Here is a 19,681-nt window from a genome sequence, read left to right on the forward strand (position 1 = left end):
GTTTGTGCTTAATAACAACTATGATGTGTACCTATATGGGCATCTGTGGGCGCGTCCACACACACAAACACACATCCTCAGACACCCACGATTGCTGAATTTCTTCCCTCTCTTCCTTGTTATCTTCCAAGTTCATCATACTTTGGGGGGCAGGGGAAGGAGCTGGATGCTGAACATTCAGGGCTATCATTCATTATATTGTAAATTCAATCATCTCTCTAGACGGTCAGTTCTTTGGTTGATCCTGATGTGCATGGCAGCTCTTTTTCAGTGATTTCCATTGGCATAAATATCTCCCCCCAGAGTTGATTGCAGACAACTAACTTCTGTCCTTTCCGCCGCTGTCCCCACTCTGGGCACTTCTGCACTGGCAGGGCGCCGGATGCTGGGGGATGGCGGGCTGGGTGTCTTTCCCAGCGTCAGAAGCTGTGCAGTCTGCAGAGGAGGGGGTAGGGAGACTGCCAGACCTACCCCTGGGAAGGCCGAGTTTTCTGGTTAAAATCTCCAGCTGGGTTGCATTCCTTACCGGTTCAGAAACCTCAGAGGAGGGCAGTCCACCTGACTGTTGTTTTCTGGGTAACTCGAATCCCTGAACTCCTCTTTTCACTTCCTTAAATTATCCTGGCACAGGTACGTTTGCCCTTGCCAAGTTCTGTTTCAGTCATAAACTCTCTCCTGCTGTAGTGAAACCCCAAGAGGGGCTGTTTTCTTGATTACAGCTTCTGATGTCTTCGAAACGGCACGTTATGTCTTAGAAGGCGTGGGTTACTAGCGAGAGTGTTGAGTTTGCTTTAGAAACAAAACACTGTTTGTTGTTGTTGTTATTGTTGCTTTTTGTAAGAAATCACAGAGGGCTGGATTTGTTGCTGCATTCTTTTGTATGCGTTGGCTTCATGGACTCACAGCCTCAGCAATGGCTTCATGGACTCACAGCTCTCATCAGGGCAGAAAACCTGGCAGTTTTTCTGAAGTCCAAGTTCATTCATTTGCTAATTGTTTTTTGGCTCAGAGGAGGTTTGGCATTTAAGTTTCTGGGCAGTTTATTTCCTTCTCTGTACTCTGCAAGTCACAGGTAATACACTGAGTAGAGAAGTGGAGACTTAAAGAAATGTTTTTCAGTGGAAGTATAGTTGATTTATAATGCTCTGTTAATTTCTGCTGTGTAGCAGAATGACTCAGTTATACACATATACATTCTTTTTTTTTTTTTTTTTTTGTACCGCCACGCCTACGGCACATGGAAGTTCCCAGGCTAGGAGTCGAGCTGCAGTTGCCAGCCTATGCCACCGTCACAGCAGTGCAGGATCTGAGCTGCATCTATGACCTAGACCACAGCTTGCAGCAGTGCCGGATCCTTAACTCACTGACTGAGGCCAGAGATCGAACCCACATCCTCACAGAACTATGTTGGGTTCTTAAACTGCGGAGCCACAATGGGAACTATTCGTTCTTTTATTATTCTTTTCCATTAACAGTTTATCCCGGGATGCAGACCGGAGTTCCCTGTGCTGTACGGTAGGACCTTGTTGTTTAACCATCCTGTGTCCACTAGTTTGCATCTACTGAGAAGTGTAGACTTTTAGATTGGAGAGGAAGTTAGAGTTCTTCTAACCCACTTTTCAGACTGCGTTTAGTTGTGGTACCTTTCTTCAGATTATAGTTAACTGGAAGCCTGGCGGGATGACTGAGAAACTCAGAGCTGTGAGTAGGACTGTGTGTGTGTGTGCGTGTGTGTGTGTGTGTGTGTGTGTGTGTGTGTGTAGTTTTAATTGAAGCCTGTTCGTTCACACCAACAAGGACTGGAAGTAAGAGCTTCAGCCAGTGCTGTGCATGGTGGGACGTGGACAACGGCAGGAAAAGGAATCAGGTTCCCTTCCTTAGAAAGCAGGTTGTTGGCTGCAAGGGCCTGTGGGGAAAGAACTGACACAGCCAAGGGGCACATGGAGACAGTCTGGGGTGATGGTTAATGTTGACCTAGGGTGTTTCCGTTGTGGCTGATCGGGTTAAGGACCTGACATTGTATCTGTGAGAATGCAGGTTCTATCCCGGGGCCTCGCTCAGTGGGTTAAGGATCCGATGTGGCTGTGGCGGTGGCGTAGGTTGCAGCCGTAGCTCTGATTGGACCCCTGGCACAGCAATGTCCACGTGTGCCAGGTGCAGCCATAAAAAGAAAAAATAAATTTATATCATGATTGCCATGTGGTTACGTGATTATAGGCACTTGTCAAAACTCATCGACTTGTACACTGAAAATCAGGGAATTTTACCGCGTGTAAAGTAGATATAAAAAGTTGTGAGAGGTCTCCTAAAACATGTTCAGGACTTTTGGGGAAGGGAGGGAGAGAACATTTTCTCAGCTTTTAAATTATATGAAACGATTCTTTCAAAAATACAAAAAGGAAAGAAAAAAACAGATTTACCTCGTTCTCAGTCTAGTCTGCTTTTCCAGTTGGCAGGTGGATTGTCACTTCTGTGCTCCTCGCTGCTGTGAGTCGTGCCAAAGGCTGACACGCCTTTCCTGCAGAGGGTCAGAGAATCAATGTTTTGGGCCCTGCGGGCATTTGGTCTGTCTCTACGACTCAGGTCTGTTATCGTGTCTCGAAAGCAGCGGGAGGCAGTATGGAAACAGGAGAGCAGGGCTGTGTTCCTGCACACCTTTGCCTGCACAACTGGGCAGTGGACTGGATTTGGTCCATGAGCTGTATTTGCGGACCTGTGAATTCCACCTTTGTTCCTTTGGGAGAATTGCAGCTAAGGGGTGTCTTCTACGTCCTCATCAGAAGGATGAATGTTATAGAAAAGCAGGACTGTGGGGGGTTTGGAAGAGGACAGGCCCTAGAGGCCTTGGAATGCCCTGCTGATAAGCTCCCGGATTGGGGTCTGTTGAGGAGACGGTTTTGCTCAGGTCAGATTGTGGCAGACGAATCAAGAGGAAGAAGGGACTGAGCATGGCAACAGGTTTCTAGATGACGGTGGAAACCTGGGCAGCTGTGACAGCGAGGGCACCTAGGAGAGGGCTACTCCTCATTAAATTGGAGAGAACCGAGGCCTGAAGATTTGAAGTCCTGGGGATGAAGAATCTGGAAGCGGAGGGCATGGCTCCCACTCTCTGTTTGGACAACTCTGTACACCTTGGAGTCCTCGACCAAAATAAGGACAGTGGGGGCGAGGCTGCCTTGATGAGAGATGAGGAATCCTGGTTTGAACTGTGTCGAGTTGTGGATTTGAGAGCAGAATTTGGAAGGTGCCACTGTATAGCTCTGTAGTCTTGAGGTGTTTGATCATGCTTTCCCATAAGTAAATGATCTGTGGGCACAATAATAGATATTGATCAGTAATATACACATGCTACTGGACTAGCATGTGTTTTATAAAACCTAATAGAAGAAGTTGGCATTTCTGAGTTCCTATTGTGGCACAGTGGTTAAGAACCTGACTGCAGCTGCTCTGGTCACTGTAGAGGTGCAGGATTGATCCCCAGCCTGGCACAGTGGGTTAAAGAATCTGGTGTTGCCATAACTGCGGCATAGGACACAGCCCTGGCCAGATTCAGTCCCTAGCCCAGGAACCTCCATATGCCACGGGTGCAGCCATTAAAAAAAAAAAAGAAGAAGAAGAAGAAGAAATAGGCATTTCCAAAGGGTAAGAAATATTTTTAGAAGTTCCCATTGTTGCTCAGTGGCAATGAACTCGACTAGTATCTATGAGGATGTGAGTTTGATCCCTGGTCCTGCTCAGTGGGTTAAGGAAGGATCTGGCATTGCCATGAAGTGCAGTATAGGTCCCAGATGTGGCTTGGAGCTGGTGTTGTTGTGGCTGTGGCTGTGGCGGGCAGCTGCAGCTCCTATTCAGCCCCCTAGTCTGGGAACTTCCTTATGCTACAGGTGCGGCCCTAAAAAAAAAAAAAAAAAAAAAAAAAAAAAAAATTCACAAGGCAGGAATTCCCTGGTGGCCTAGTGGTTAAGAATCTAGCGTTGTCACTGCTTTGTCTAGGTTCATTCCCTGGCCTGAATGTGACAGGTGCAGATTAAAAAAAAATCACAAGGCAAATATATATTTAATGTGTGATTTTCATTAACGTTGGGAGATGTGAGACCATGTTTTTAGCAGTTCTCTTAGATCTGGTCCTCATTTGATCGGAAACATCAATTCACCACTTTGATCATTAGGTTGGGCTTGTATTATCTTCAGTGTGCAGTTTGTGCTGCTTTTCCTGCTGCCTTTTGACCTCTTGAGATGGGCGGGGAGGCCAGAGGAACCTGAGCCAAAGAAGGAAGGTCATGGCTGCAGTTTCTCCCCTCAGAGCGGATACAGGATATTCTGACAGCAGAGAAAGAGGAGGCTTGGGAGGAAGTGAGGTCCTTCCACATCCAGAGGGAGGAACTGTGCCTCCATCAGGGCCCCAGCAGGTGCAAAGGCAGCGGAACAGCGGGGTGTTCCTTTTGTCTCAGGCTGCCCTTCGGACTCCTCCTTTCCCTCCTTCCTAGAGACACTGACTGTGGTTTTGACTCTTCAGGAAAGGCCAGTCAGTCCGGGGCCTGACCAGGCAAAGAGAATTCCTCCACCCCTTAAAATGACACAGCTGAAAGTCAGTACACCCTATGTTTCAAATGGTGTTATTGCCTGCATTCAGATTGCTATACTTAAACCAGTTTTATGGTCTAGTTTTTAAATTAAAACCCACAGGCTTCAACTAAACAGGGTGGCAAAAGAAAGTCAGTCCCCACAGGATGGGGTTGGTGGCTCCCTTCATAAAATGACAGTGGGAGGTCTGGACGGTAGACCACCCTTCTGAATTTGGGGGGATGTGATAATATATAGATCAAGAGTATCAGTAAGTTGAGAAGGCTGAAGGGCTTTGAGGTCAGGTCTTTGCCGTTTGCTATTTTTATTTGTATTCATTTATTTATTTTGTCTTTTTAGGGCCACACCCACCGCCTGTGGAAGTTCCCAGGCTAGAGTTGGAGCTGTAGATGCCGGCCTACACCACAGCCACAGCGATGCCAGATCGGAGCCATATCTTCAACCTACACCACAGTTTACCCCAACGCCGGGTCTTTCACCCAGTGGGCGAGGCCAGGGATCGAACCCTCGTCGTCATGGATCCTAGTCGGATTCATTACTGCTGAGCCTCAGCAGGCGTTCCGCCATTTACTGTTTTTAAACGTGCTGGGAATGCCGAGACTATTAGGTTTGACATTCAATATAATTCGGTGTTCATGTCCTGCCTAGGTCTTCTTTCCATCCCTCTGGTTCACAACATCAGCACTGGCCTCCTACTCTGTCCTCCTCTCCTTTGCAGTTGGGGTTTGTCCCTAGTTCAGTGGCTTGTGTGTGGCCATGGCTCCATTAAATTGAATCGTGTGACCTGTGCTTGATTCTCCTCATCACAGAGCGAGGCACACCCAAACCCTGTTTGCAGCCTCTGTCGCTTGTGGCCCTTCAAAGTCCTCAATGAGATGGGAATCTACACGCTTTAGCTAGACTGATTTCTTGCTTTCTTTCTTTTTCTTTGTTGGCTGCAGCCTCAGCATATGGAAGTTGCCAGGCCAGGAATGGAATTTGAGCCACAGCTCTGATGCACTGGATCCTTAACCTGCTAAGCTGGCCCAAGGATCAGACCTGAGCTGCCTCAGAGACAACGCCGGATTCTTAACCTGCTGTGCCACAGCAGGAATGTCTAGATTGATTTCTGAATCAAAACATTTCCTTAAATGCAAAACAAAGCCCCTCTGGTGAAAAATACTTTAATGATCAAAAGTGCTTGATGGTGAAGGGCTGTAAGAACATCTCGGGTCTCACTGTCTTTGCAGAATTAGAGCTTTTGCTGACTTGAGCCTACAGGTGGAGAGCATAGCTTTGGGAAATTCTTCAAAGTTATACCTGCCAGAACAGACTAACCCAGTCAACGATCTGATTTTAGTCTCGTACAGAAAATAGGAAGAGAATAGCGCTGGAGGTTTAGCACTGAGGCATCGACTCTCACTTCTCAGTCTTCATGCATCACTAGGCTTCCCCGTTCTGGAGAGATGAATTAATTAATAAAAGCTAATTCTTTTTTTTTTTTTGTCTTTTGTCTTTTTGTTGTTGTTGTTGTTATTGTTGCTATTTCTTGGGCCGCTCCCAAGGCATATGGAGGTTCCCAGGCTAGGGGTTGAATCGGAGCTGTAGCCACCGGCCTACGCCAGAGCCACAGCAACGCGGGATCCGAGCCGCATCTGCAACCTACACCACAGCTCACGGCAACGCCGGATCGTTAACCCACTGAGCAAGGGCAGGGATCGAACCCGCAACCTCATGGTTCCTAGTCGGATTCGTTAACCACTGCGCCACGACGGGAACTCCAATAAAAGCTAATTCTTAGTACAGGGCAAGTATCTATCTTGTCAAAGATCGGACTTTGGGGGTTCTATTTAGTTTATTCTGTTTCTCAATGTGGAAATGCCCTCCTTTCATCTCGAAGAAACGCAGAAACTTGCCACAAATACCCTAACTGATAGCACAATTGGTGCTGCTGTTACCTTTCGTGGCTCACTTGCGTGGGAAAATAGCATCAGGTGACTTGTGTGTTGGTATGACATGAATATTTATTCATGAAGTTCTTTGTTTTTCTCGTACATTCATTTATTTCTTTCACAAATGTTGTGTACCAACAATGTTCTAGATGCTGGAGAATAAGCAATAGATAAAAAGAAGACTCTTTCATGATGCTTATTTTTTGGCGTAAATCCTCAACATTTTTAGGTGGGGTCAATGATAATGGCAAGTTTCCAAATCTGGGGACACTTTGCAGGGAAGGTGGTAAGAAAGGCTGTTAAGATTTTGCTTTATATCCAATTTGCTGTGTTCCAGAAGGGGTTACCTAAGCATTTTGGAGTTTGTGTGTCTCTCAGGCAACTTTTGTTTTCAACACTTTCGAGGAAATGAATCAATCTCTTTCCTCATTTAACAAAATGCATGGGGTATTATTTGCTTCATCGTGTTTAAGTTCTTCATAACTATTAATACTTTTCATTACAGATCCCTGTGGCAGATAATATTATCTCTGTTTCATAAATAAGCCAACTGTGGAACTTGCCCCAGGTATCCAGATAGCAAGAAAAAGCAAGACTGAGATTGGAACTCAGGCCCTTAACCACTGCTCTGTTGCTTTCTGATATAAATCATAAAATAGTATTTTTTACAACCGTAAAATGTTTCATTTCTTCCTTTTTGGCTTTGGGGTTTCTTTGAAAGGGTAGGATTATTCCCAGGCTTGGGGGCTGTTTCTCCCTGCGGCTTCCAGCCTGTGGGAATGTCTTTTCCTTCACGATTCTTTTCACATGGAATTACGTGTTTAATTTGATTTGTGTAAATAGAATGTGTTTAATCTAATTTTGTTTAATTATGTGTTTCTCTCGGTCCTGCTAGACGGTCTCTATGTTCCTTGAAGCAGAGAACGGCAAATTTAACAAAGTGTGTGGTTTATTGCAAATTCTAAAGCCAGTTTTTTTGAAATCGGGGATTTTCCCCTCCTTTGTGGAACTGCATAATAGTTTGATTTGGCTGTTTATGAATGTGTAATTGTATTCTAAACAATAGGATAACTGAACAATAGGCCATCATGTATTAGGATAATAAAACTGGGGACAATACTATTTAAAACTTAGTGTATTCGATATACGTGTCCCTTGAGGGGAAAGCCTTTTTATTTTTCCTTTTTATTGAAGTGTAGTTGATTTACAGTGTCGTGTTAGTTTCAGGTGTGTAGCGCAGGGATTCAGTCATACACGTACATGCACACACATATATTTCTATTCTTTTCAGATTCTTTTCTATTATGGATTATTGTAAAATATCAAATATGGTTCCTTCTGCTATATAGTAGCTGCTTGTTTATTTTATACCTAGTAGTGGATGTCTGCTAATCCCAAACTCTTACTTTTTCCCTCCCCAGTCTGCCTCCCAAATTCCCCTTTGGTAACCATAAGTTTGTTTTCTATGTCTGTGAATCTATTTCTGTTTTGTAAATAAGTTTATTTGTATCAGTTTTTTTTAGATTTCACATATTAATGATCTCACATGATATTTGTCTTTCTCTGGCTGACTGACTTAGTATGATAATCTCTGGATCCATCCATGTTGCTGCAAATGCCATTTTCATTCTTTTTTATGGCTGAGTAATATTCCATTGTATGTCTATACCACATCCCCTTTATCCAGTCATCTCTTGATGGGCGTTTAGGTTGCTTCCACAGGGGAAAGTCTTCAGGCCGCTATAGATTCTGTATTTGGGTGGGTAACACTGTGGTGTTTCTACTTGGTAATTCTCCTGCATCTCAGGGATCTTTGATTAGTTGCAGTCAGATCATTTATATTCCTCAGAATCCTCAAGGAGATTCTGGCCCTTTTACAGGCAAATGTTCTGCTGTTTTTCTTGGGTTCTTTCCCATCCTATCCAGAATCCTCATTACATCTCTCATCTCAACCTTCTTCTCTGTGTCCAAAATTTTTCTTTAATGTTCTTAAGCCAGATTTTTTTTTTTTTCTGTTTCTTCAGTGAAACTTTCCACAGTTAAAGAGAAATCTGGCCTCATCTTGTTTCTATTTATTATTCAGGGATAACGTTTAATGAACAGCCGTTGTACATGGTTCCCTCACTTTAACTGACTAATTTATTTGGCATGTGAAAATTATAATGAATCTCTCAGTTTTATTCTCGTATTTGGAGCAATGAACTGGCTTGGCACAATAAACATGAATTGCAGTTCTGTTGGTCACTGGGTTTATTTTAGGAAGGAGTTTATCACATGTGGATGAATACGGAATGAAATGTTATTAGGTTTGCGTTGGTTTGTTAGGGCTGTCATAAAGAGGACCACAGACTGGGTGGCTGAAACAACAGGAAATAATTTTCTCGTAATTCTGGAGGCCAGGAATCTGAGATCATAGTGTCCACAGGGATGGTTTCTTCTGAGGCCTTTCTTCTTGGCTCGTAGGTACCTTCTTCTCCCAGTGCCTTTGTGTGTATGTAAGTCTCCTCTTCTTAGAAGGACAACAGTCGTGTTGAGTTTGGGCTCAACTGTATGGACCTCATTTGAACTTAATCACCCTTCATAGCCAGCTGTTTATGTCTTTAATAATTTTGCCATTAATCACCTCTTTAAAGACACTTCCTCCAAATACTGTGATGCTCTGAGGTATTGGTGATTAGAACTTCAGGAGTTCCCGTCGTGGTGCAGTGGTTAACGAATCCGACTAGGAACCATGAGGTCGCGGGTTTGGTCCCTGGCCTTGCTCAGTGGGTTAAGGATCTGACGTTGCCGTGAGCTGTGGTGTAGGTCACAGATGCGGCTCGGATCTGGCATTGCTGTGACTGTGGCGTAGGCTGGCAGCAACAGCTCTGATTAGACCCCTAGCCTGGGAACCTCCATATGCCGCAGGTGCGGCCCTAGAAAAGGCAAAAAGACAAAAAAAAAAAAAAAAAAAAAAAAAGAACATCAGTGTATGAATCTTGGAGGACAATCCATTCAACCATAACAAAGATTAAATGTATAATATTAAACTTTTATGACAAATAAAAGCAAAAACTAAAAACCAATTAAAGCAAAAATTCTTTCAGCAAGCAATTTCTATCAAACTCAAAGCTTTCTTAAAGCTTAAAAATAGGCAAAGGAAGAGAACATTCTGGGGGGGAGGAGATTGTAAAGATACTGGTTTGATCTGGTTTGAAACTGGCTAAGTGAAGGGGGGAGGGATGGACTGGGGGCTTGGGGTGGGCATGTGCACACTGAGGTGTAGGCAGTGACTGACCATTGGGGACCTGCTGAATGGCACAGGGAACTCTACCCAATATTCTGTGATCATCTGTGTGGGAAAAGAATCTGGAAGAGAATGGATGTGGGTACATGTATGACTGAATCACTTTGTGTACAGCAGAAATGATCACAGCATCGAAAATCAACTAAACCACAATAAAACTTTGAAAAATGATTAAAAGGAGTTCCCGTTGTGGTTCCGTGGTTGACAGATCTGACTAGTATCTGTGAGGATGCAGATTCTATCCCTGGCCTCGTTCGGTGGGTTAAGGATCCGATGTTGCTGTGAGCTGTGGTATAGGTTGCAGACTTAGCTTGGATCTGGCATTACTGTGGCTATGGTGTAGGCTGGCAGCTACAGCTCTGACTTGACCCTAGCCTGGGATCCTCCATATGCCGTGGGTGTGGCCCTAAAAAGACAAAAAAAAAAAAAAAAAAAAAAAAGATTAAAGAAAACTAACATATGTTATGTTTAGTTTTCTGAGGAACCTCCATACTGTTTTCCATAGTGGTTGTACCAATTTACATTCCCACCAAGAGTTTGGGGGTTGCTAGATGAAAACTACTACATTTAGAATGGATAAGCAGTGGGGTCCTACTGTACAGCATAGGGACCTATGTCCAGTCTCTTGGGGTAGAACACGATGGAACATGGTATGAAAAAAATATTGTATATATAGATATGACGGGGTCACTATGCTGTATAGCAGAAATTGGCACAATACTGTAACTCAACTATAATAAAAATAAATAAATAAATAAAATATATTCCTAAGATAAAAAAACTGGCTGAGTGATTTAGGGTAAAATTCACAGTAATTCATCTTTTGTTCATACTTTCCCAATATTTGGATTCAATGAAATCTGAAGTCCCTTCTCAGCACTTCTCGCTTTCCATGATTTTAATAACTGTTTTGTAATTAGACCTTATTGCTTATTTAGGAAGATGCTCAGAAAGGAGTTTTTATAATCCCAGATTCGCTGGGTAAAATGCAGAAGGATAGGGCTTGGGTCAAAAAACTGTGATTGGAACTCAAGCTCCTTTCTTCTCTATCGAGCTGAAGAAAATGGCCAACAAAATCCCTCTTGGCATCTTACCAACTATGTGACTGTGGATGAGTTCTGCAGCCCCCACAAGCCTTCACTTAGTCATCTGTAAAATGGGAGTAGAGTAGTGAGGCGCTCTCCTCAGCTCTTGGTCTTCATCACTGTTGCCCACTGCAGGTGGAGTCTGTGCAGACAGCCCCATGTGCTGACTCGTGTGGCCCCCTCTGCCTGTTAGACTCACATACCACAGAGGCCACTTGTGGCTCAAGGCCATCAAAGTGGAGCTGGGTTTATATCCGTGTCCCCAACCTTGTTGCTGTGTGACAGCACCCCTCTGCTAGACGGATGTCTCTTCAGGGAGGATGGATTGGTTTCAACTAGTTTTCATAGAATTAATTAATTCTTACCTCCTTTTCCTGGAATTGATAGCCCCGAACAGTTATCAGGACAGTGTTCCTCTTTCTATATCTTATCAGGAGGCAAAAGGTGAAAGTGTGTGGGGCAGAGATATTATTTAGCCTAGTGCCCAGATTTTGAGATCCAGGAATGTAATATTGCCAAAAGTAAGTGCCCACATGGAGAGCTTTCGTGAGAAGTAAATGAAGTGTGTGTGTGTGTGTGTGTGTGTGTGCGTGTTTGGGTGGGGAGGGCACACCATGCTTTCCACGTACTTTGTTCTAGTTAAATTGACTTTTCATTTTTTTTGTGTGGGGATTGAACTTATATAAATCTAGACTTTTAAAACACTAAGGTGGCTTTTATTAGTAGGCTTAAATACATCAATTGTTCAGTGTAAAATTTTTCAGTAAAACCATTAAAACATGTTGATCAGAGAGTTCGCTATATAGGAATGAAGAATTCCAAGTTATTTTAGGCTCACCTTTTTTAATCACTGTAGGAGAGCATTGAAATACAACACTATTGGCAGGGGTATTTGACCTGGGAAAATTCCCATAAGCTAACTCATTTAACATTGCCTTTCTCTGGTACCACTGCTGGTACTTCTCCTTTGGTTTCTGTATTCATCAGAACTTTTTCAGTTGCAAGGGACAGAAACTCAAACCAGAGAAGCTTAAGCTGAGAAGGGAATTTATTTTAAGTAAAAAATTCTGGGGTGTAAAAGTACCTTTAAGCAAGATTAGATCCAGGGATGTGGGATTTTTAATAGGGCATTTTGTTTCTCTCAAATGGATTTATTTTTAAGAAACTGATCAGAAAAATGACTGCCAGCATCTGCAAGGTTGTATATTTATGATTTCCAATTGGAAAGGGAAAAAAGAGCCTTTGTCTTCCTATGTTTATATATCAAATATCAGGGAAGATTTTGATTGGTCCCATGGTCATCTCTGAACCTACAATTGGCTGAGAAATAGAATATGGTGGCCAATCACTGTGGCAAAGCATCTTGATTGGCAGGTCCACTGGGATCACACGGGCTAGAGAAGGATGGTATCCTAGAGGAAGACTGCTTGGCAAACAGACAAACCTATGGCGAGTGTCAATAACTGGCATTTCGAATCAGCAGGGGTTAGTGTGTACTCTTTTAGCAGAAAAGGAAATGTCAAAATTGTGCTGGATCCATTTGAACATTTTAAGTTGCGCAGTTAAAATCTGTTTAAGAAAATAAAAGGTGTCCTCCAGGTTGGGAATGCATGCAGTGTAGACAGTCTGACAGTGGAGCGTAATTGGCAGTTCCTGAGGTTGACTTAAATGTGGGTGATTCTTTAGGTAAAGGAACAAAATGCCAATAATGTACTTTTTTTGCTTTTTTGGTAGGGTTAGATGATTGCCTGCAGCAGTACGTCCACAAGTTTGAACGGGAGAAGATAAATGGAGAGCAGCTGCTACAGATTTCCCATCAGGATCTTGAGGAGCTGGGTGTCACACGAATTGGACACCAGGAACTTGTATTGGAGGCTGTCGACCTTCTCTGTGCACTGGTTAGTTCAGGGGAAGGTGATCTGTACTGTGATGATGTCATTAAGAAGCTCATCTTTTTCAGTCTCCGTGGTTTTGCACTTGAGTTGATCAACGTTTTCTTAACCCTCCGTTGAAGTACAGCATAAGCTGAGAATAATATCAGAAGGGAAGAAATCATTTGCTAGTAGAGTTGGCGGCCTATGGCCTGCAAGTTAAATCTGGCCCACTGTCTATGTTTATAAATAAAGTTTTATTGGAACACAGTCATGGCCATTCATTGAAATGTTATCTGTGGCTGCTTTTGTGCTACCGTGGCAGAGTCAGGTAGTTGTAACAGGGACCCTCTGTCTGCTCAAAGCCTAAAATATTTGCTCTTTTGTCCTTTAGAAAAAGTTTACCTTTTATGGAAAGAGTTCTGATTCATTTTATTTATTTATTTATTTTGTCTTTATAGGGCTGCACCTGCAGCTTATGGAGGTTCCTAGGCTAGGGGTCTAATAGGAGCTACAGCTGCTGGCCCACACCACATCTACAGCAATGCCAGATCCAAGCCGTGTCTGCAACCTACACCACAGCTTATGGCAACACTGGATCCTTAACCCACTGAGCAAGGCCAGGGATCAAACCCTCGACCTCATAATTCCTAGTCGGATTCATTTCCACTCTGCCAAGACGAGAACTCTTCTTTTCTTCTTTTTTCTTCTCTTTTCTTTTCTTTTCTTTTCATGCTTTCCTTTTTTTCCCCTTCTTTTTTGCTTTTTAGGGCCATACCTGTGGCATATGAAAATTCTCAGGCTAGAGGTCAAGTTGGAGTTTCAGTTGCCAACCTGCGCCGCAGCCACAGCAACATGGGATCTGAGCTGTGTCTGTGACTTACATCACAGCTCACGGCAACGCCAGATCCTTAACCCACTGAGTGAGGCCAGGGATTGAACCTGCATCCTCATGGATACTAGTTGGGTTCGTTTCCACTGAGCCACCATGGGAGCTCCTGGTTTTATTTTCTTATCCTTTATAAAGAACAAAAAGATGACGATGGTTCTGAATGAATGTGTGTTCTACATTGAAATGACAAATGGATTCAGATTTCCATGTCTGTTTTTGTTACTATAAAAAGCATTTCAGGTTTTTAGCACAGATATTTGTGCTATTTCAAAAACAAAGCCCGGTGCTTGAAATAATCCACCAGTGAGATGGTGGCTAGACCAGGGAAAAGTGTGAACTTATTCTTGCAGATGACTGAGTTTTGGCTTGAACATGAGTGAGTTCAACCCTGCCAGGTTCTGACTCTTTATTACACCAGTGGCCGTGTGGGGAGCCCTTTTAGGTGTGGGCTAAAAACACCTGTAAGGGCATTGTGTTTATAAACTGGTTGGCACAGAGTGGGATCCACGTCCGTCTGCTGTGCCATGTGAAGAATGCTGCTTCCTTCACTGGCAGGATTCAGACCCACTCGGCAGCATTCAGGCTGGTTTCATTATGCTGTGAACCTGAGCCAGGGGAATATACAATTACATCACTGAGAAGGGTGGGAAAGAATGCTCTCCCGAGGATTTCGCCGTGGCTGGTCTGCGCTCCCTTGATTATATAACTCCTGCGGCCTGGTGCATGTTCTTCTTAAAATGGACAGGGCCCGTCTTCGGCTCCCACATGTGCTCCTCTTGTTTAGGAAAGTCATGGGGAAATTATTTGTGGGTGACAAATGAACTGCCACCAGGGAGACACTGTGGCCACGTGGGGTGAGCGCTGGCCCGGGAGGCAGCCTTTTGCATTTTAATCCTGACTCTGCTGCACACTTCGGCGCCGTGACCTCCAGGGAAACGGTGGTGTCTGTTTTCCCCATCTGCACGGTGACGCTGCCCTGGATGTGGCTGTGTTGTGTGCTGCCCAGAAGTTGTCTGAATCCCGTTTATAATGAAAACTGTATACTGTTCGTACAGAAAGACAATGTTTGTGTTTATTCCCAGTACACTTTCTGGGAACATACCTTTTTGGCCTTTTCTGCTATTTCTGATCATCCGTTTCACTCTGTGGTCAGACCTTGAAGGCAGGTAAATGACTTTGAAATCCACCACGAGGGAGGGGAGGAGGCAGGGTGGGCCGGGGCAGGTTGTGTACCTCCAGTGGGATAATTAACAAAACAGCTGCCTCTCTGCTTTCCCCCTTCTCTACCTCTTAAAATATGAGACTAAAGTGAACAAAGCTGGACACATGCCAGAACCTAAAGCTGCATTTTATCTCCTACAATTTCCTCCTTATTTCCTTTGGAGACAACGTTTTGACCTCAGACTCATTCTGGACATGTTTTGTGCAGAGCAGAGTGCCAGCGAATGCATTCGACAGGGGGTTGTGGGAGGATTCTCAAATGAAGGTGCCTTTTCTGAGTTGGGGAGGGTCTTAGAGCATTTGACTAAAATATCTTTGGCCTTGCTGTAATCTCCCTTGAAGCTCGTCTTTTTTTTTTTTTTTAATCACTCAATGCCTTTTACTACATGTAGAGTTGTTCTAAGATATTCGTATTGTAGCTCATGGGTCAGTTATACTATCTGTTTAATCCATGCATGCCATGTAGATGTTTGTATATTTGAATTGGTGATCATCTTTTGCCTTTGAACAGTCCAGGCCTTGCACTGTTTCTATGTGTGTGCGGTTGTCTCCCGAATTATAAAAGACATGTTCATGTAAACAGTTCAGTGGATGTTGCCTTTAGGATGGACGGGAAATGAATAGAATTAGAAGTAAGAGGGGGTGGGGGAAGAGCAAAACCACTGGAGAGTTTTGGAAAGAAAGGGGTAGATAGAATCTAGAGGAAGCGAAAACAGGGACCAGCTATTGATGAAGATTCCCAAACCGGTGAGCAGGGGGACCCCAAAGAGCCGGTCCTGCATAGAGAGCCAGGAGGACACTACCTTTTGTGAACGGTGACCTTGGCTGGCTGGTGTGGCTTTGGAGAGTGACTTGTATGCTGAGGAAGAACCAGGACCACTTCCCAGATTGAGTTCCAAAGCAGAGCCCAGTTTTTCTCCTCTTGGGTGGCAGAGGGTAACTGGGATAGGCTCTAGAGCTGCTTTTTCCAGTAGCTGTTAGGCACATGTTGACTATTTAAATTAAAATAATTGGAGTTCCTGTTGTGGTGCAGCGGAAATGAATCTGACTAGGAACCATGAGGTTGCGGGTTCAATCCCTGGCCTTGCTCAGTGGGTTAAGGATCTGGTGTTGCCGTGAGCTGTGGTGTAGGTTGCAGACGCAGCTTGGATCTCGTGTTGCTGTGGCTCTGGTGTAGGCTGGTAGCTACAGCTCCGATTAGACCTCTAGCCTGGGAACCTCCCTATGCCGTGGGTGCAGCCCCAAAAAGACAAAAAAAAAAAAAAAAAGGTATTTAAAATGAGATTGTATTCAATTCCTTAGTCACAGAGTTACGTTATGGCTGGTGGCTGCCGTATTTGGACAGTGCAGATGGAGAACATTTTTCATCATTGCAGAAAGTTTTGTTGGACAGCCTTGGTCTCTAGGGTGGTATAGAGAGTAATAAAGTATAATTGTAGGAGTTCCCGTCGTGGCGCAGTGGTTAACGAATCCGACTAGGAACCATGAGGTTGCGGGTTCGGTCCCTGCCCTTGCTCAGTGGGTTAACGATCCGGCGTTGCCGTGAGCTGTGGTGTAGGTTGCAGACGCGGCTCGGATCCCGAGTTGCTGTGGCTCTGGCGTAGGCCAGTGGCTACAGCTCCGAATAGACCCCTAGCCTGGGAACCTCCATATGCCGCAGGAGCGGCCCAAAGAAATAGCAAAAAGACAAACAAACAAACAAAAACAAAAACAAAAAATAAAGTATAATTGTAAAATCCATTTTCTTTGCCCGAGCAACCAGACCCTAGTTTCCTGAAGACCATGGCCGGGACCTAAGCGGGCTGAGAGCAGGAACAAAGGTGGAATCCATACACATATGAAGTGGTGCCACCTACATGGGGGCTTCAGCGAAATACCCGTCATGTAACAACCTGCCCAGGGTGCTTCTCTGCACTCACGTAACCCCTGAGATGATCGTCATGACCCAGCCGAGGCAACAAGTAAAAAAATGTTACCCTTTTTGTTATGGGGAGAAATCCTGGCGGAAGAGGAACCTTTGCCTTTTGTACCTAACTTGATCTTGCTTCTGAGGTTATTAAACTGTGAAGTGTATTTCTTAGACTAAAACTTCATTAACCTGAGTTAGTAAAATGGATTTGATGGTGTGTCTGTGCCACTCTGTAACCCCCATGCCCCTTAGATCACAGACAGCTGGCAGGAGCAGGAAAAGAAAGTAGCAGAGGGGTTGTGTCGGATTTGTCCATAGCCAAAATGTCTCCACTTTGTGACACCAGAGGACACTTTGTGACTCTGGCTGTTTCCTTTTTTCCTGTCTCCTGTGTCTGCCAGGCGGGGAACTGGCCCCTGATCGCTAACTTCTAATGAAGGGAGGGCTCGGGGAAGGTGCTTGTTAGTATATGTCTAGATCTTTGGAAATTCATTTCTTAGTTTGTATCTTCTTGATACCTTCTCTCAAATCAATCAGTTTCTGAAGGAGACAGATTTCTAGGGAGAAGATTAGTGAAAATAATCAAATCTGGTCTGAGAAATGATTCATTTACTGTCTTTCATTGTGAGGCACTTAAGTCAATAATCCTTTCCTGATTATGTTTCTGCAGTGGAGGTTCTTTGGAGCCGATATAATCAGTTTCTTGTTCTCTTCTTGCTGTCGGAATGGGATAGAAGGGGAGGAATTTCCCTCCTTACTTTGTTCCTTCTTTACTTCTTTTTTAAATTATAATGTGTTAGAGCTACATCTCTCCAGCTTTCTAGTCCCGTGATTTGTTTGAGGGAGTTAAGAAAGAATCATAGAAACCGAGGGGAAATGCAAAGAACCAATTAATACGCTACACTCCTTTATTTGAATATTAACAGTGATGAGTTTGTAGAAGGTTGAGGTTTAAAATTTCTTGTAACACTCAAATGCGTCTAATCCTCTTTGAGTTTAAGGCATGTGTATGGTAATAAAAGTTCCAAGTAACTCCTGGTGACCTTGGTGACAGAAAGCGGAATTTCCTGCTTTTAGTTAGAACTCTTCATGTAAGTTGGCAGGCTGAGTCATAAACTCAATAAGGGGACAGTTCCCTTTAATCATAGTCGCAAGTCCTTCAAAACAGGCTGTGTCATGTGGCTCTTTATCCATTCAGTTGTGAGTCTTTGATTCTCTGAATTTAAAAATGCCATGATGAAAATCCATCTTTTTATTTTTGTCTTTTCTATTGAAAGACAAGACTTTATTTTGGTCTACAGAAAATGACAGTGAAAAAAAAATGAATGAATATCAAGTTTAGATGGAACACCACTGTTAATACCAAAGACTCGTTTTTGTTATGAAATTTACTTTTTTTTTTTTTTTAAAAAAAAAAAAAGCTTGTGAAGGCAGTTTTTTAGTTCATGCATCTCGGAAGTTCTTTTCTTCACTTTTCAAAATTTCTGTCTGAATTTTTATTAATTTATTTTTTCCTTTTTTTTGGCTGTCCTGAAGCATGTACAGTTTCTGGGCCAGGGATCAGACCTGAGTTGAAGTTGGGTCCTACGCTGCAGCTGCGCAAAATGCTGGATCCATTAACCTCCTGTGCTGGGCTGGGGATCAAACCTGCGTCCTGGAGCTATAGAGACTCTGCTGATCCCATTGTGCCACAGCGGAAACTCCACTCTCTAAAATGTTTAAAAACTTATTTTTTATTTTACTAAGCAGCAACATGCATCATACATGTAAAGGTCCCATAAAATCGAATTAAAGTCAGAAATATTTTCCTGAAGGACTCTTTTATTTTTGGCATCACTACTTAGCGCTGCTCTTCTTGGCAGAAGACCCCCTGGTATATTTCTGCTCCATGTGTCTTGATTTTGAGACATGGCTCGCCTCTCCCTGAGGCAGTAGAGATGGGGGGCTCTGACAGAGGAGGAGCAGAGGGACAGGCTAGATTCAGTAGGGACAAGAGCGGTGATCAGATCCAAAGAAAGCCCGCTGGCCTCTCAGAAGGTGCGGTCAGAGATGGCTGAGGCCGGCTGAAGGGAACAAAGCTTCTAACACAGCAGAGGGGATGGAGCAGACAGGATAGAGTGAGGGGAGTTAAGCAACTCCTTAGTTTGTGCTGGATGCAGGAGAACTGGCCACTTTGCCTTTGCCTTGTCCAGTGCCCAGCCTGTTTTCTGTCTCATCACTTGGCCTTGTGTTGGACAGCGTGGTGATCCAAAGCTGTGCCCTCCGTGCAGAGTGCCTTGGTCGGAATCCTGCCCGGCTGTGTCTCTGTGCCTCAGTTTCCTCACCTGCAAAACAGAGTTAATATCATTTCCACCTTCAGAGACTGTCCCTGAAATGATACTTGCCAAGCACTGAGCCCAGTTTCTGGCCTAAAGTGTTCAGTGATGTTGGCCTTGTAGTATCACCAGTTTTTTCAATGGTACCACATTCTTGCTGTGGGATGCTATTGACACAGTTTCATATACCGCAGAAATAGCTTCACTTTTTGCTAAAAAATGATGGAAACACGGTGTTGCCGCTGTGGCGCAGTGGGGTAAGGACCCGACTTCAGCTGGGGTTGCTGCCTAGCTGTGGGTTCAGTCCCTGGCCCAGCGCAGTGGGTTAAGGATCCTGTGGTACAGGCTGCAGCTGCATCTTGGATGGGATCCCTGGCCTCCGAGGAACCTCTGTGTGCTGAGGGTGTGACAAAAACAAAAACAAAAAGAAAACAAAACCAACCTAGGACATGTACAAGCAGTTGAATACTGAAAGTCATTCCTTCCCCCAAAGTCGTCTCAGATTACGTGCTGTTTCTTGGGATTTGTTCTTTATCTAAAAGGGAGTCATCTAGGGTGATATTGTCCCATAAAATGGATTTTTGAAA

General features: G+C 44.0%; 1 protein-coding gene and 1 long non-coding RNA gene across 4 annotated transcripts in view; both read left to right on the forward strand.

Annotated features, from left to right (window-relative positions):
* The window catches only part of CNKSR3 (CNKSR family member 3), a 99,638-nt gene that overhangs the window by 44,023 nt on the left and 35,934 nt on the right, over positions 1 to 19,681 (forward strand). For 2 of the 3 annotated variants that reach the window (XR_014844338.1, XM_021086603.2), the window contains exon 2: positions 12,621 to 12,784. The exons of the other annotated variant lie outside the window; for it this stretch is intronic. Coding sequence is in view for 1 of the 2 variants with exons in the window: in XM_021086603.2 (XP_020942262.1) it covers positions 12,621 to 12,784 (164 nt within the window). In the remaining variant the exon portion in view is untranslated. The remainder of the gene's footprint in view (positions 1 to 12,620; positions 12,785 to 19,681) is intronic. 3 annotated transcript variants of the gene reach the window in all.
* On the forward strand, positions 13,889 to 19,531 carry LOC146405930 (uncharacterized). Its single transcript, XR_014844354.1, has 2 exons — positions 13,889 to 16,297; positions 16,594 to 19,531. It is a non-coding gene; the product is annotated as an uncharacterized LOC146405930 (long non-coding RNA).

This window comes from Sus scrofa, chromosome 1, assembly GCF_054392235.1.
Source record: "Sus scrofa isolate SSC_HxYL_T2T_F1_AM1 chromosome 1, Sscrofa_HxYL_maternal_Yorkshire_Landrace_v2.0, whole genome shotgun sequence".
NCBI classification, from domain to species: domain Eukaryota; kingdom Metazoa; phylum Chordata; class Mammalia; order Artiodactyla; family Suidae; genus Sus; species Sus scrofa.